General features: G+C 40.4%; 1 protein-coding gene across 2 annotated transcripts in view; it reads right to left on the bottom strand.

Annotated features, from left to right (window-relative positions):
• PIGU (phosphatidylinositol glycan anchor biosynthesis class U) overlaps positions 1 to 17,786 on the bottom strand; it is a 240,873-nt gene that overhangs the window by 166,658 nt on the left and 56,429 nt on the right. For both annotated transcript variants that reach the window (XM_082644641.1, XM_082644642.1), the window contains exon 7: positions 11,341 to 11,438. In XM_082644641.1, coding sequence (XP_082500767.1) covers positions 11,341 to 11,438 — 98 coding nt within the window. The remainder of the gene's footprint in view (positions 1 to 11,340; positions 11,439 to 17,786) is intronic.

Raw genomic sequence — 17,786 nt, 5'->3', positions numbered from 1 at the left:
GGATGTCCACTCTCACCACTATTATTCAACAAAGTTTTGGAAGTCCCAGCCACGGCAATCAGAGAAGAAAAAGAAATACAAATTGGAAACGAAGAAGGAAAACTGTCACTGTTTGCAGATGACATGATACTATACATAGAGAATCCTAAGGATGCCACCAGAAAACTACTAGAGCTCATCAATGAATCTGGTAAAGTTGCAGGATACAAAATTAATGCACAGAAATCTCTTGCATTCCTATACACTAACAACGAAAAATGTGAAAGAGAAATTAAGGAAACACTCCATTTACCATTGCAACAAAAAGAATAAAATACCTAGGAATAAACCTACCTAAGGATACAAAAGACCTGTATGCAGAAAACTATAAGACACTGATGAAAGAAATTAAAGATGAAACAAACAGATGGAGAGATATACCATGTTCTTGAATTGGAAGAATCAATATTGTGAAAATGACTATACTACCCAAAGCAATCTACAGATTCAATGCAATCCCTATCAAACTACCAATGGCATTTCTTACAGAAGTAGAACAAAAAATCTTAAAATTTTTATGGAGACACAGAAGACCCGAAAAGCCAAAGCTGTCTTGAGGGAAAAAAAACGGAGCTGGAGGAATCAGACTCCCTGACTTCAGACTATACTACAAAGCTACAGTAATCAAGACAATATGGTACTGGCACAAAAACAGGAACACAGTTCAACGGAACAAGATAGAAAGCCCAGAGGTAAACCCACACACCTATGGTCAACTAATCTATGACAAAGCAGGCAAGGATATACAATGGAGAAAAGACAGTCTCTTCAATAAGTGGTGCTGGGAAAACTGGACAGCTACATGTAAATAATGAAATTAGAACACTTCCTAACACCATACACAAAAATAAACTCAAAATGGATTTGAGACCTAAATGTTAAGACTGGACACTATAAAACTCTTAGAGGAAAACATAGGAAGAACACTCTTTGACACAAATCACAGCAAGATCTTTTTTGATCCACCTCCTAGAGTAATGGAAATAAAAACAAAAATAAACAAATGGGACCTAATGAAACTTAAAGCTTTTGCAAAGCTAAGGAAACTACAAACAAGACAAAAAGACAGCCCTCAGAATGGGAGAAAATATTTGCAAATGAAGCAACGGACAAAGGATTAATCTCCAAAATATATAAACAGCTTATGCAGCTCAATATTAAAAAAACAAACAACCCAATTGAAAAATGGGCCGAAGACCTAAATAGACATTTCCCCAAAGAAGGCATACAGATGGCCAAGAAGCACATTAAAAGCTGCTCAACATCACTAATTAGTAGAGAAATGCAAATCAAAACTACAATGAGGTATCACCTCACACCAGTTAGAATGGCCATCATCAGAAAATCTACAAACAACAAATGCTGGAGAGGGTGTGCAGAAAAGGGAACCCTCTTGCACTGTTGGTGGGAATGTAAATTGATACAGCCACTATGGAGAACGGTATGGTGGTTCCTTAAAAAACTAAAAGTAGAGTTACCATATGACCCAGCAATCCCACTACTGGCATGTATACCCAGAGAAAAACATAATTCAAAAAGACACATGCACCCCAATGTTCATTGCAGCACTATTTACAATAGCCAGGTCATGGAAGCAACCTAAATGCCCATTCACAGACGAATGGATAAAGAAGATGTGGTACATATATACAGTGGAATGTCACTCAGCCATAAAAAGGAATGAAATTGGGTCATTTGTAGAGACGTGGATAGATCTAGAGACTGTCATACAGAGTGAAGTAAGTCAGAAAGAGAAAAACAAATATCGTATATTAACGCATATATGTGGCACATAGAAAAATGGTACAGATGAACCAGTTTGCAGGGCAGAAATTGAGACACATATGTAGAGAACAAACGTATGGACACCAAAGGGGGATAGCGCCGGGGGGGCTGGTGGTGGTGGTGTGATGAATTGGGATTGACATATATATACTAATATGTATAAAATGGATAACTAATAAGAACCTGCTGTATAAAAAAATTAATTAAATTTAAAAAAATAAATCAAAAAGAAAACAAAACAAAACATTGAGGCAAGACCCTCTACCAGCAAAAGATTATGATTCACTGAAGGCTCAGATGATGATGGTTAGCAATTTTTAGCAATAAAGTATTTTTTAATTAAGATATGTACTTTTTTTAGACATAATGCTATTGCACTTTTTTTTGGTGGGGGGGGGAGTACGCGGGCCTCTCACTGCCATGGCCTCTCCCGATGCAGGGCACAGCCTCCGGACGCGCAGGCTCAGCGGCCATGGCTCACGGGCCCAGCCGCTCCGCGGCATGTGGGATCTTCCCGGACCAGGGCACAAACCTGTGTCCCCTGCATCGGCAGGCAGACTCAACCACTGCGCCACCAAGGAAGCCCCAATAAATACTGTTTGATTCCATTTATACGAGGTACCTAGAAGAGTCAAATTCATAGAGTCACAAAGTACATTGGTAGATGTCAGGGGGTGGGGTGGTGGGGAGGAGGAATGGGGAGTTAGTGTTAAACTGGGACAGAGTTTCAGTTTAGAAAGGTGAAAAATTCGGGAGATGGATGATGGTGAGAGTTGCACAACAATGTGAATGTACTTAGTGCCACTGAACTGTACAGTTAAATACGGTTATAATAGTATGTTTTATATTATGTGACTTTTACCACAATAAAAAAACATTTTAAAATAAAATAAAATTAAAAACAACAACAAAAACTGTGCTGTCCCCTAGCCACATGTGGTTATTTAAATCTAAATTAATGGGGATTTCCCTGGTGGTGCAGTGGTTAAGAATCACCCTGCCAATGCAGGGGACATGGGTTCCAGCCCTGGTACGGGAAGATCCCACATGCCGCGGAGCAACTAAGCCCGTGCACCACAACTACTGAGCCTGTGCTCTAGAGCCTGTGAGCCACAACTACTGAGCCCGCGTGCCACAACTACTGAAGCCCGCGCACCCAGAGCCCATGCTCCACAGCAAAGAGAAGCCACTGCAATGAGAAGCCTGCACACCGCAACGAAGAGTAGCCCCCGCTCGCCGCAACTAGAGAAAGCCCGCACGTAGCAACGAAGCCCCAACACAGCCAAACATAGATAAAAGAAATAAAAAAAATAAAAAATCTAAATGAATGGAAATTAATTAACATTAAAAATTCAGTTCCTCAGTCTCACTAGCACACTGCAAGTATTCAATCACCACATGAGGCTCATGGCTACTGTACTGACAATATACAGGTACAGAACATATCCATCATGACAAAAAGTTCTATTGACAATACTGCTCTGAAAGAACAAAGTTTTAAGAAAATAGTACATTTCTGGGGATGGAAAATAATTCAACAAAGAGGAGGCATCCCTAGATACATTTACAGAGGAAGACACAGGTTCTGAGTTCCCTTCTAGACTTCTACCTGCCTTTGATAATCTGCATCTTCTCTTCTTCCTCAAAAATACTGCCATCTAGTATAGAAGGAAGGGAGGGAGGGAGAAAACCATAGCCCAGGGGAGAAACAAACAAACAAAAACCCCCCAAAACCCTTGAAAGCAAAAAGGTTTTGTTTCCCCCTTCCTTCCTACTAAGGACATTTAAAAAGAAATAAGGTGGGAAGTGAGACATCCATGAAGGAATGAATCAGGTAGACTGTTCAAAGTGGTTCTTTTAGTAGATTCCTGAGCACATACCCAAGATATGAGAGGCTTTTCAAACTTCACAGATCCCATTAGCAGCCTCCCAGGTTCGGTTTGCTGCCACGTTCTCAGTGCTTTATGGACCTGAAGTGTTACTGTTGTTGTTTGAGTAGGAAATGTTTCCTCCCCGCCGGCAAATTTGTGATTATAAAATGTGTATTAAATTTTAGGTATAATTGTTAAGACTTGGTCTTGGAGTCAGGTTTGGCTTTGGGTAACAGAGCCCTGAAAATATAATGTAGAATATTTACTGAGTCTACTTACAAAAATTTGCCTCAATTAAAGAATAAGTAATCTTTTAAGACTACTCCTGTTACATAAAGTAAGGCACACCTGAAATTATTTTATTTTATTTTATTTTATTTATTTAGTATTTTTGGCTGCGTTGGGTCTTCGTTGCTGCATGCAGGCTTTCTCTAGTTGTGGTGAGCGGGGGCTATTCTTCATTGCAGTGCACAGGCTTCTATTTGCAGTGGCTTCTCGTTGCAGAGCACAGGCTCTAGGTGCACGGGCTTCAGTAGTTGTAGCACACGGGCTTCAGTAGCTGTGGCTCATGGGCTCTAGAGTGCAGGCTCAGTAGCTGTGGTGCACAGGCTTAGCTGCTCCGCGGCATGTGGGATCTTCCTGGACCAGGGTTTGAACCCTTGTCCCCTGCATTGGCAGGCGGATTCTTAACCACTGCGCCGCCAGGGGAGCCCCTGAAATTCTTAAGAAGAGAAACTCAGGCAATCCTTTGATGGCTTGTTATTTACAAACCCTAGAGCAAAACTTAATCTAGAGGTCCACATTGCAAATTTCCCAGTGAACAGATTGAGCATTCATTTTACCTACCTGTTTTGCTCAATAGCAAATGCTGACTTAAAATGAAAAGTATGTAAGTAGAAGGGTTGGAAGAATGGTGCCTTAAACATTCAGATCAATTTTTTAAAACTTTTATTGTAAAAATAAAATACAAAATACATAAAACATGTTAATCCCATACCCCTAATTTGTCCCTCCCCACTTCCCTCTTCCCTTTAGTAACCCCAAGTTTGTTTTCTGTATCTGGGAGCCTGTTTCTGTTTTGCATATACATTCATTTGCACTATTTTTTAGATTCCACAGGAGTCTTTGATAGTTTCCTTGTTATCTGGTATCACAACGTTACAGGATCATCCTGTACATTTCCTGACCTAAAGATAGAATCAGCCATTTCTCTAAGAAACCCTAGTTTCTTTTATGGGTAAAAATAGTAAGATTACAATCTGAGCTCCAAGGGTAATCACTGATACTGGGTTGGTCATTGTTTCTAGATCTCTTAGTGGATATAAGCACAGACACAGTCTCACACACACACACACACACACACACACACACACACACACACACACACACAAACACACACACTCAAATACCTAAAGGAGCCAGGCAGGTAACAAATGAGTGAAGTGTGATTGAGATGAAGCATAGGGATTGTGGTAAACTGAAGAGGTAAACTAAAGGAGATAGACCTTCCAATTTTTCAGAAGAAGCCAGAAATATACATTTTTAACATGAATTTTAAAAATATTGACAAATAAACACTTAGGTTACATAAAACACATCTGTGGGACAGATGTGGTCCATGGGCTATGTGCACACTCAACCTGAAAAATTAAACCAGTATGTAGTTGTATCCCAGAAGTCACATTGTTGTTAACACATAAAAATATTTAGAGAAGTAAGAAAATTCTCAGATTGCTTCAGGAAAAGCCAAACTATAATAAGGAAGAGGAGAAATGTATAATTATCTTCCTCCCCCACCAACTCTCTAAAGTACTAGGGAGAAAAGCATTTTCTATATAGAAACAATTTTCTTTCTAGGACATGGTACAAAAAAGGGAAAAGTTAGTTATCGGAAAAAACTCTCAAAGAGAGTTGAAATCTAACAAAAGTTTTTATATCTAAACTCTTAGAATATCAGAATGAGACCCAGGAGATATATTTTACAGGATTAGGTATACTAGAGACAATAAAACTGGTAAAAAGTTTATTGCAAATGCATGATCAACCCCTTACCCTCATTTTTACCTGTTCTAAAAAGAAAGGGGGACTTCCCTGGTGGTGCAGTGGTTAAGAATCCATCTTCCAATGCAGGGGACTCAGGTTCGATCCCTGGTGGGGCAACTAAGCCCGCGTGCCACAACTAGAGAGTCCCCACGTCACAACTACAGAGCCCACATGCTCTGGAGCCCAAAAGCCACAACTAGAGAGAAGCCCGCGTGCTGCAACAAAGAGCCTGTGCGCGGCAACTGAGACCCGATGCAGCCAAAAATAAATAAATAAATAAATAAATAAAAAGAAAGGAAGGTAAGAGCATTGCCACCTCTGCTTTGGCCCCCTCCTGGAATCAGAAGAGCTAACAGAACGTTGCTGGGGAAAGGAGTAAGATGTGCAAATTCTAAATAAGGCCCCAAAGAAAGCCTGGGGAAGGGCCCAGTTGGCAAGAAAGACCTGGCTGGGTTTGGCTTCTTTAGTGCAAGCTAGTATCATGTGACCTGCTCCAAGCTCCAGAAATATAGAAATCACAGAATTAACTTTTTCAATTCAAAGACGAGAGGTCAGATTAGATTAAAGCAAAAACCATAAGAACACTCACAAGGTTATTTCACCCTGGTTTCTGTTCTTTCAAAGAAAATAAGGACCTCAAACCATCTAAGGAATCCCAAGCAAAAGGAAGGAGGGGACTAGAAACTTCCCTGACTGCATGAACCTCCCTCTGCCAGCTTCACAGCTTCAGCCTGGAGGTCCTGTGCACTTGGCGTATCCTTCACTGTAGCCTCTTGGTCCTGTGCACTTTAGGGCTATTGTATTCTGCAAGCTATCAGATCATAACATTTTAAGCTTCTCTCTAATTTGGAAACTAGGCTGTAAGCCAAGGTCAGAGGAAGAGTAAAGTTGGGGGAAGGGACCAGATGGGCTCAAACTACCATTCTCAGAAGTGACTCACCAGGGAGCCAGATGCAGCATCCCCTGCCTTTGATCATGAAGCCTTTCTGTGTCCCATGTAGGGAAGAGAAAAACAGCTTTGCCTTTGGCACTGATCAGACGTTAGCTTGTCTACCACCTGCCTTTTGTACCCTCTAGAAATAGTACCAGCAGAATGGAGGCAGATTTGTAGTATCAAAGGGGTAAGTACAAACTAATGTTTACAGTTCCTTTGACTCTAGAAAATGAATTATTTTCTCTTCCCCCTATCACCCCACGTATCTCCCCACTGGTAACCATGTCCTTTCTATGAACATTTGAATACTAATAACCATAACTAATATCTACTGAATTTGTATCATACTGTTCTAAATACTTGACATGTATTAACCCTTTGCAGTAGCTACTATTGCATTATCTCCATTTTACAGATGAGGAAACTGAGGCATAGAGAAGTTAAATAATCACTTCCCAGGGTCACAGAGCTAAGCAGAATCCAAGCCAAGACAACTTCAGGGCCTGTATTCTAATGTCTCTCCTTTTCATTGTAAAATTTTCGAACACACAGAAAAGTTGAAAAAATAATACAATAATCAACCATATGTCTGTCATCTAGATTAAACCATAACACATTGCCATATATAAACTTTTCTGTGTGTATGAATTTTCTACACATCATGACACTTCTCCCCCAAAGACTTCTGCATACAGCTCCTAAAAATAAGGACATACTCCCATATACCATAATACTATTATCACATCCAAGAAGTTAACAATTTCCTATCATCATCTAATATCTAATTTATCTTCAAAATATTCTGAGTATCCCCCAAACATCCTTTATAACTGTTTTTTCCAAACCAGAATCCAGTCAAGACTCACCCATTCCAGTCAGTTACTGTCTCTTTAATCTAGAACAGTCCCTCACTTTTTCTTTTGTATGACATTGATTTTTTGAAGAGAAGCAGACCAGCTGTCTTATAGATTGTCCTATATTTTGGTTATTTATTTCCTCATAGTATCATTTAACTTGTTCTTCTGCTCTTTTACTTCCTAAAAACCAGAAGTCAGATCTAAAGGCTTAATGAAGATTAACATTCTGGGTAAAAATACTTTGGAGCTGACATTGTGTACTTTGTACTGCATCACATCATGAAGCATATCATGTCAGGCTGTTCCACCGTAAGTGATGCTGAGCTAGATTACCTGGTTACGGTGGTAACTGCCAGAGCACTCCTTTGTAAAGATTTACTTTTCCCTTTGCTCTTAGCAAATAATTTAGAGGTGGGAGGGGGGTACTATTTTGGCACCATGCAAATGCAAATATTCTGTTCTCCAAAAATCTTTCATTTAATGACTTTAGCGTCCAATGATGATCTTTGCTAGATTTAATAATTTCACTGATGATTTACTATTCTATCCTTCCTTCTACAGTTATAAGCTGGCAATTTTCTGTAAAGAACTTTCCTTCATTAGCTAGGGAAGAACTATAGCTCCTTTGAAAAAGAAAGGGTATGGGACTTCCCTGGTGGCTCAGCGGTTAAGACTCAGCACTCCCAATGCAGGGGGCCCAGGTTCGATCCCTGGCCAGGGAACTAGATCCCACATGCATGCCGCCACTAAGAGTTCGCATGCCACAACTAACGAGCCCGTGTGCCACAACTAAGGAGCCCGCCTGCAGCAACTAAGACCCGGCACAACCAAATAAATAAATAAAATTTTTAAAATAAATAAATAAAAAGAAAGGGTAACTGCTTAGTTCTTTCCATTTAAGTATTGATTTTCAGAGCAAGAAATTGATAAAAATAGCCATATCTAATGATGGCATATGCATTTTTTCTCTCCTTCCCCCTTTTCTGAGCATCATTATGGACACACAGACTCTTATTTACTCGGTGTTTTACAATTACTTGCAGTAATTATTCTTTTGATGCTCAGAATATACTAAATTTAGCCAGTAGAAACCCCTTTGGGCTGGCTCCATTGTTCTTTTGATATAGTACCATTAGTCTTTAAGACTACTTTGCTTTCCATCTTAAGATGTCCCAGTCAAGCCTGTGCTCTTATGTACATTACATAACCTTTCCTAGAGGGATGTATATGCCTACGGAGGGCTCTGAAAACTCTGAGAAAAATATAACGGCAAGAGCAGATGTATCACTTCCTTGTGGTTATCAAATCCAATTCAATTTGGGGAATGAAAGGATTTTTAAGACTCTCAGGTCTAGCTACCCATGCTGATGCTAACCGCTTTGCTACAACTCCCCAATATGTGGCAATTCGGTATGTGGCCTAAACACTCTGATCCACAGGGAACTCATCTCACTTGAGGCACCCTATGCTATCCCAGAACCACCTCATACTGGGCTCCTTGTAGTTCCCACCCATTAGTTCCAGTTTCTCTCCTTGGAGCCTATGGGTCTCTGTGAGAAACTCATACCTAAAGATAATTTCCTCTTCTGTTCCCTCCCTCATATTTAAACAAGTGGGTTTATTTCCTGGATGTGATTGGATTAACTTTCCAAATTCACTACTACATGACTCACAAGGCCCTACTGCCTTTCAAGGCCACTTCATATACTTATATAAAAACATGTAAATATCGTATGGGCTGGGATTGTAATTTCTACATAAATGGGTCCTGAAGTTCATCTCACTCTTTCCAGTCCTGTTCACCACATACATACGGCTGCCAGCAAAGCCAATTCTACTCCCTAGAATTCTGCATCTAGTCCCTCATCTCTCCATTTCCCCTGACACTGGTCTGGGCCCCCGACCAAGCCCTCTGACTCGATCTAATACAGTGGCCTAACCTTTCCCAACCTCGGCTCCTCCTCACTACACTCCATGACAAAGGCTGCTGCCAGAGCAGTCTTCCCGCAGCACTCCCAGCTCCATAGCCTTCAATTGCTTTTTATCTGCAGAGTCTACCATAGTGTCTAGCATACTGGACTTGGGATGCTCAGTACATATTGGCAGAGGGAGGGACTGAATAAAGTGACTGGTTGAGCTGCTTGATTTCATGACTCAGTTGTACTGTCCATTGTTGTCAGGAGGAAATTTCCTTGAGTTTTAAACAAAAGCTATTTTACTTAAGGTAGTATTTAGTATTTGCCTTAACAAAGAGTTTAAAATTTTTTGGTCAGTTCATGTGTATCAGTAAACGTATTTTTTATAGTATGTATTTAATAAATAGTTGCACAAAAATTTGGTTGCATGCATTCTTCTTGGTGCTCGGACTTTCTAAAGAATAACCTGTAAATATGAAGCCAGAAAGAAAATACCAACAGCATATTGTTATGTGGGAAAATGTTTGCATTCAACAAGAATCTAAAAAGAAAATCAAAGTAAAATAACTTCACAGTATGATAGTACATCTATTAAATTAGTGATCATAAATTGAATTTGAAAAGCCAGTGCTGGCGACCTGGGAGGAAGTGGTTCACTTCACTTCAGACACTGATGGTGGGCGGCACTGCAAATTGGCTCCGGCTTTCTGGTGAACACTCTGGTCTTGCCTCATAAGAACTATAAAACTTCTCACACCTTTGGATCCAACGATTCAGCTGGAGGAACACACCTTAAGGAAGTAACTTAAAAACAAATGTCTATACTATTTGTATTAGTGTCAACTAGGGCACATCTCAAATTCCCCAAATAGGAGAAAGATCAAGCTAAACATGTATCATTGTGTACATCAACATCAACACAAAGATACATGAAGTCACTTAAAATGACAAGTACATGGTCTATTTCAATAAATGGAGGCATACACTCAGTTTCAGCAACAGTGTTTATAATTAAGAACAAGGGTTCTGAAAGCAGACATTTCTTGGTTTGAATCCTGGCATTGCCCTCCATACGCTTTCAAGAAATGTTTCTCTTCTAAGAATGGATTTGGACCATGCAGGACCTGCAAGCAGTTACTTGCTCTTGAGGAGATGTGTGTATTCTTATTTGAGTAGAAAAGACATTAAGGTTAGAGAGCAGGCTCTTGCGTCAGACCACCCAGGCTCACCTCCTGGCAGTCACTTGCTGCTGTGAGACCTCAGACAAGTGACTAAACTGCCCTACATTCCAGCTGCAATTCATGTGTCTAATATGGCTAATACTAGATTATTATATGGCTAATAATATGACCTACCCCATAAAGTTCTTCTGAGGTTGAAATGAGAAGATGCTTATAGAGTGTTGAGCATAGTGACTGACATGTAGTATGTTCTCAGTAAATGTCAGCAGTTTGTATTCTTCAATTAAACTACTGATCACCCACTATGGTCCAAACATTGCAAGAGGTGCACCCACTACATTTCATCCATGCAAGAACCTTACGAGGTGAGTGTGGTTACACAAAATAGTTAAATGGGCTCAGAGAAGGATCTGTGAATATTAGGTGAAAAAAGGAGAATGCAAGATTGGTTGGTAGATCCCGATTACAAACATGAAAATGAAACGCACTGACACATTTGCAATGATATGTATAATTAGAATGTAATGATCATTAGGTCCACTTTGTTTAAAGTGAGTCAAGTTTCTTTGTGTTTTCAAGTAGAAGCAAGCAAATGTGAACTGGGGACCCAGTCTTACTGCCTTTATTGTGCCTTGCCCTTCTCTCCCCTAAGCAGGGAACAGGCCACGTATTAAATGTCACCTGAGTGTTGGCTTCTGACCAGCAAGTGCTTACCTGGAGGAGATAGAGGAGTCCTGGGACAAACAAGGTGAGTGGGTAAAGAGACTGGTATGTTGCTAAGGCAAGAAAGATAGCACTGAGGAAGGCACTACCTGTAAAAAGAAATAAATATATGGAATAATCCAGCCACATCAATTAGGATTAGATTCAGCAACTCCCCAATACAAGAAACTTTCCATAAATGCTCAAATAATCACCTGTCAAATATCTCCTGGTGCATAAGATGCTATGCAAACTCACAGGAGTGGAAGGATCTTCGCTTGATTTCTCATGAAAGGAAACCAAGGAAGTCAAAACCACTTACCTTTAGCAACCTGAGATACCACAGGTATATTTCTTGTAAAATTTTCAGACCCAGAAAGATTTTACAAAACTTTAGCCCGAAGATGAATAAAGGAATCAAGTCTGTTAACGTCCATGTCCTATTTAACTTACCAATTGATTAAGCCTACAATTATTGCTTATGTGATTCAGAGCTGTGAAACGTATGCTTTTGTTTGTTGCAACATCCCATCATTATTTTTATAACATCCCTTCCTTATGTACTCTCTTCAGGCCATATGTTTATTATTTTTTCAAATTAAAATATATTAATTTTTATTAATAATGTCCCTATTCCCTACATAAAATGGACCACTGTAGAATTATTAAACATGATGTTATAAAGAATCTTCAATGACATGGAAAGATGTTTATCACAATCTATTAATTGAAGATCATAAAAGAGATACATACTATAACCCCTTTTTAAAAAAATGAATAAATACATTTTTAGAAAAACTAAAAGGTGGGAATTCCCTGGCGGTCCAGTGGTTAAGACTCTGCTCTTTCACTTCTGAGGGCCTAGGTTTGACCCCTGGTCGGCGAACTCAGATCCCACAGATGCATGGTGCGGCCAAAAAAAAAACCTAAACTAAAAGGCTAGGCCACAGATTTCACAGTGTTTTTCTCTGGGTGGTTGGATTATGGATGATTTTTCATTATTGTTTCTCTGTATTTTCTAAACTTCCTATAATAAACATGCTTTGTTTTTGTCATAAGAAAAAAACTGCTATCTTGTCTCCCAAGGCAATAGAAATGAAAGCAAAAATAAACAAATGGGACCTAATGAAACGTAGAAGCTTTTGCACAGCAAAGGAAACCATAAACAAAACAAAAAGACAACCCACGGACTGCGAGAAAATATTTGCAAATAATGTGACTGACAAGGGATTAATTTCCAAAATATATTGTACGAACAGCTCACACAACTCAATAACAAAAAAACAAACAACCCAATCAAAAAATGGGCAAAAGACCTAAACAGACATTTCTCCAAAGAAGACATACAGATGGCCAATAGGCACATGAAAAGATGCTCAACATCGCTAATTATTAGAGAAATGCAAATCAAAACTACAATGAGGTACCACCTCACACTGGTCAGAAGGGCCATCATTAAAGAGTCTACAAATAACAAATGTTGGAGAGGGTGTGGAGAAAAGGGAAGCCTCTTACACTACTGGTGGGAATGTAAGTTGGTACAGCCACTAGAAAACCGCATGTAGGTTCCTTAAAAAACTAAAAAATAGAGTTGCTATATAATCCAGTAATCCCACTCTTGGGCATATATTTGGAGAAAACTGTAATTCAAAAAGGTATGTGCATCCCATGTTCACAGCAGCACTATTTACAGTAGTGCTGCTGTGTAATAGTGCCAAGACATGGAAGCAACCTAAATGCCCACCAACAGATAAATGGATAAAGAAAATGTGGCATATATACACAATGGAATACTACTCAGCCATAAAAAAGAATGAAATAATGCCATTTGAAGCAACATGGATAGACCAAGAGATTACCATACTAAGTGAACTGAGTCAGAAAGAGAAGGACAAATACCATAGGGTATCACTTATGTGTGGAATCTAAAATATGACACAACTCACAGACATAGAAAACAAAGTTACGGTTACCAAAGGGGAAAGGCGGGTGGCAGAGGGATAAGTTAGGAGTTTGGGATTATCAGATACAAACTACTGTACATAAAATAGATAAACAACAAGGTCCTACTGTATAGTACAGGGAACTATATTCAATATCATGTAGTAAACCATAATGGAAAAGAATATGAAAAAGGATATATACATATGTATAACTGAATCACTTTGCTCTACAGCAGAAACTAATACAACATTGTAAATCAACTATATTTCAATTAAAAAAAAACTAGATGGGCTTCCCTGGTGGCGCAGTGGTTGAGAGTCTGCCTGCCGATGCAGGGGACACGGGTTCGTGCCCCGGTCCGGGAAGATCCCACATGCCGCGGAGCGGCTGGGCCCGTGAGCCATGGCCGCTGAGCCTGCGCGTCCGGAACCTGTGCTCCGCAACAGGAGAGGCCCACGTACCGCAAAAAAAAAACTAGATGGATGTAAGAAAAAAGATATCTTTTTTTAAAAAAAACAAGTAGTTATTCCCTTTCAGATGGTTTAAGACAACAGAGTACCCTAAAATCAAGGCTAGAGAAACCCAGTTTACAACAGAGATTTTAAAGTGGCCCAGAAATCAGTAGAGTTCAATTGATGGTCCAAGGCTGGTATCTATAATGATAATATTTCATCAAGTAACAATGCTCATGGTCACTCTTATTAGGGTGGGGTCAACTTTTACTGAAAACAACAGACATCTTCTCAATGGTGTTTCCTAAAAGAAGGAATTATTCATTCCACACAGTCCAGGGAATTTTACCCTCTCCCAACCCAGCTCCCAAGACAAACAGAAGCAGATGTTCCATAAGACTTTTTTGCCCACCAAAGTGGTGTATATACAGTGGTTTGACTTAACAATTTTTAGATTTGATGATGGTGCAAAAGCAATATGCATTCAGTAGAAACCATACTTCTAATTTTGAATTTTCATTTTTTTCCCCAAGCTAGCGGTATGCAGTACATATTCTCTCGTGATGCTGGGCAGCTGCAGCTGCAGCTTGCAGTCAGCCACTCTATCACGAGGTTAAACAACTGATACACTTACAACCATTCTGTACCCATATAACTATTCTGTTTTTCACTCTTAGTACAGATTCAATAAATTACATGACATATTCAGCACTTTATTATAAAATAGGCTTTGTATTAGATGATTTTGCCCAACTGTAGGCTAATGTAAGTGTTCTGGGCACATTTAAGTTAGGCTAGGCTAAGCTAAGCTCTGATGTTCAGTAGGTGAGGTGTATTCAATGATCTTTAACTTAGGATATTTTCAACCTACAAGGGGTTTCCTGGGACATAACCCCATCAGAAGTCAAGGAAGATCCGTATTGAAACATCTAAGAGCCACCCTGGAAGAGGGAGGGTTATAAATGTGACTACCTCATAGAAGAGTAAGTGGAGAGAAAAGAACTTTGAGTCCTCCATCCCTCAAACCAAGGAAACTCACCAGCTACAAACAATTCCTGGTTGAAAGAAAGTGGAAGGAAGGCAGAGAAAGGAGGAAGCTGGAAGTAAAAGACCAAGGACAGAACTCTATGGGATGGGCTATTTCATCACGTTGGTTAGTGTCAACATGATGTTCTGTATCCAGGGTACTTGTAAATATGACTGAGCAGGGACAGATCATGCCCAGCCAAGCTGTGCTAACAGCAGAGGTCCCCACACACCTCGAACCAGAACTAGGTCAACTCTGAGACAGGGAGATGGCAGTGGTGGGAAAGGTGCTATTCTGGAGCCCGACAGCTAGGGTGGACTCAGAATTCCTTGACTAGGCCAAAAAGTTGAACGATATTTTGGGGGAAACCAGCAAAGAGAGGGGAAAAGCTGGAAAGAACTTTTAAATTTAACACTGTTTTCTACAGAGATTGGTGGTGGTGGGAGTGAGAAGAGGCCCATGTGTCTGTTAACAGAGGAAGGATAATGTTCCAGTTCCATCCATTCTTACAAATGTGGTGGAAACAAACACATGACTTTCACCTCTCTCTCCCCCAGGAGACATCAGGGAGTGAAATAAACACAGCCACTTCCTGCCCTAATTGCCTGAGATCAGTAATTACTTGTCTGGAGCAGCTAACCATTTATAAGGTCCAAGAGAGAAGAAACAGCTCCTAGCTAAAAAATGGACTTGTGTTTTAGAATACTTGCTCCCAAGATCAGGAAGAAGCAGCCTTCCTTCCTTGGATGAAATCATTAGGAAGGAAAAATCTGTTCCTTCTGCTAGTCTACCAGTAAGTGGCATCAGCATCTCCCCAGACACCTCAGCTATTCAAGGCCCCTCCCACTCTCACATGCCTTCCACTAGTCACCATGCCCTGTTGACCCACCTCTGGAACATCCATGACTGCAGTTCTCACTCTCACTGTTTCTCACCAGGAGTTTTCAGCAGCCTCTTCCTTCTCCTCCTCAATGGTCTCCCCGCCTCCCTCCCATCCAGTCCATCCTCCACAGAGGTGCTGGAAGGATCCTTCTAAAACACAGTTTAAACTACTCACTCTGCCCTTGTGCAAAAGCAGCCACAGACAACATGTAAACAAACGTGCAAGCTGTACGCAAATAAAACTTTACTAAAAAAAAAAAAAAAAGACAGTTTAGATTGATTCAAGCCCCTCTTTAAAGACTTCTGAGGGTTCTACTTCATCTATCAGATTATGTCCAAACTCCAGCAGCAAACAAGACCCTTCACTATCTGGGTCTTATTTCTCCAGCTTCATCTCTCACCATCTCCTACACATCCTCTGTCCTCCAGCTACACTGGATCATTCCCCAATTTCTGAAAACATCATGCGTTTTCATTCCTCTGTGTCTGTTATCAGGCTATTCTTAGCTGTCCTTTCCTGCCCTCCTTCTAGTAGAGACCCATCCTTCAGTAACCAGTGAAATGTTATTTCCTCTATGAGGCCTAAGCAGAGAAGCTAATAATAGTAGATTATAGTTAACATTTATTGATCACTTACTAGGTGTCAGGCACCTATCCTCTGTATGTGAAAGCTCTATAGGTGAAGAAACCAAGGCACGGAAACAGAAGGGCTAAGTAACGTATCACATTAAGTAATGGGATCACTGAGCTGATTCCAGTGCCCATTTTCTTAATTCATTCAATGCTCTCATTCAATACTGTCTTCTAATAATTTGCTGATGTTTCTCTCTCTCCCCATTTGTCTGTGAGTTTCTCAAAGGCAATAAACCTCTCAACTTAGAATCTCTAGCACCTAGCACAGTGCCTGGCACACATGATGAATGAATGAATGAATATCATTCAGTGATACATGTGAAATCCTTTTTAAAAATCCAAGTAGGAAACCAATGTTCTTTTTTTAAAAATTGAGATATAACTGACACATAACATTATATAAGTTTCAGGTGTACACATAATGATTTGCTATGTGTACATCTTGTGAAATGATCACCATCATAACTCTGGTTGAAACCAATGTTCTTGAGGAAGAAAAACTTATGAAGTATAAAACACAGAGTACTTTGTGACGACCTAGAAAGGTGGGATAGGGAGGGCAGGAGGGAGGGGATATGGGATATGTGTATACATATAGCTGATTCACTTTGTTGTACAGCAGAAACTAACACAACATTTTAAAGCAATTATACTCCAATAAAGATATTTTTAAAAATAATTGAAACAAAACAACACAGAGTAATGAAACATGGGCAAAGCACAAAATAAATCTGACTCTTGAATAAAACAGAGCCTGCAGAATAGCAGTTGAGGACTTGTGGTAGGGAGCCAGCACAGAGAATGTGGAGTAAACTATCGGATGGCTGAGGCCTCTGGTCTGGGGGCAGAAACGTGGTGCTGCAACAGTCAGGAGCCTGGTGTGTGGGATGCTGGGGCAGGTGTGGATGGGGCACATGCACAGTCTGAGCAAAAGTGAGGGGGAGGATGGAGGCACACAAGAGACTCAGGGCTGACATGTTTTTTTAAGAAACTAGAAGAGGCAAGAAGAATGGGTTAGGAAGGCAGGAGGAGGCTATGTGCTTGGGGCAGGGGCAGGGAAGAAAAAAGTAAAAGGTGTCTTCAGATATTTTAGATGAACCATGCAACACGCCAACATTTCTGGAGTGTCTGCTCTATACCAAGCCGTGCTGGGTGCGGGAGACTGGTGACTCGGACAGTCTCTGTCCTCAGGGAGCTCCCAGTAAACAATGACAAAATACGGGAGGAAAGTACAAAGGAAGTACTCGGAGCGCATCAGGGGAAGCTGACACCTGAGTTTTGAACAATGAGTAGATGAGGCCGGCAGTCCAAGGGAAGAGCATGTGCACAGGTAGGAGGGCGAGGGAAAGAATGGTGTGCTGGGGGTGGAGGGGCACAGACTGTAATTAGCTCAACATGGCAAAAACAGAGTTGGAAGGAGTGACTGGAAGAGGGTGAAAAGGGGCTTTTGTGGATGTTGGTAACCTCCCTGTTTCTTAATGTGAGTGTTGGTTACTCATCATTTTGTGAAAATTCATTGA

This window comes from Mesoplodon mirus (genome assembly GCF_964341445.2).
Source record: "Mesoplodon mirus genome assembly, chromosome: 15".
In the NCBI taxonomy this organism is placed as follows: Eukaryota; Metazoa; Chordata; class Mammalia; order Artiodactyla; family Ziphiidae; genus Mesoplodon; species Mesoplodon mirus.
Note: the sequence above shows the minus strand (reverse complement) of the source record. Positions and strands in the feature narration are given on the sequence as shown.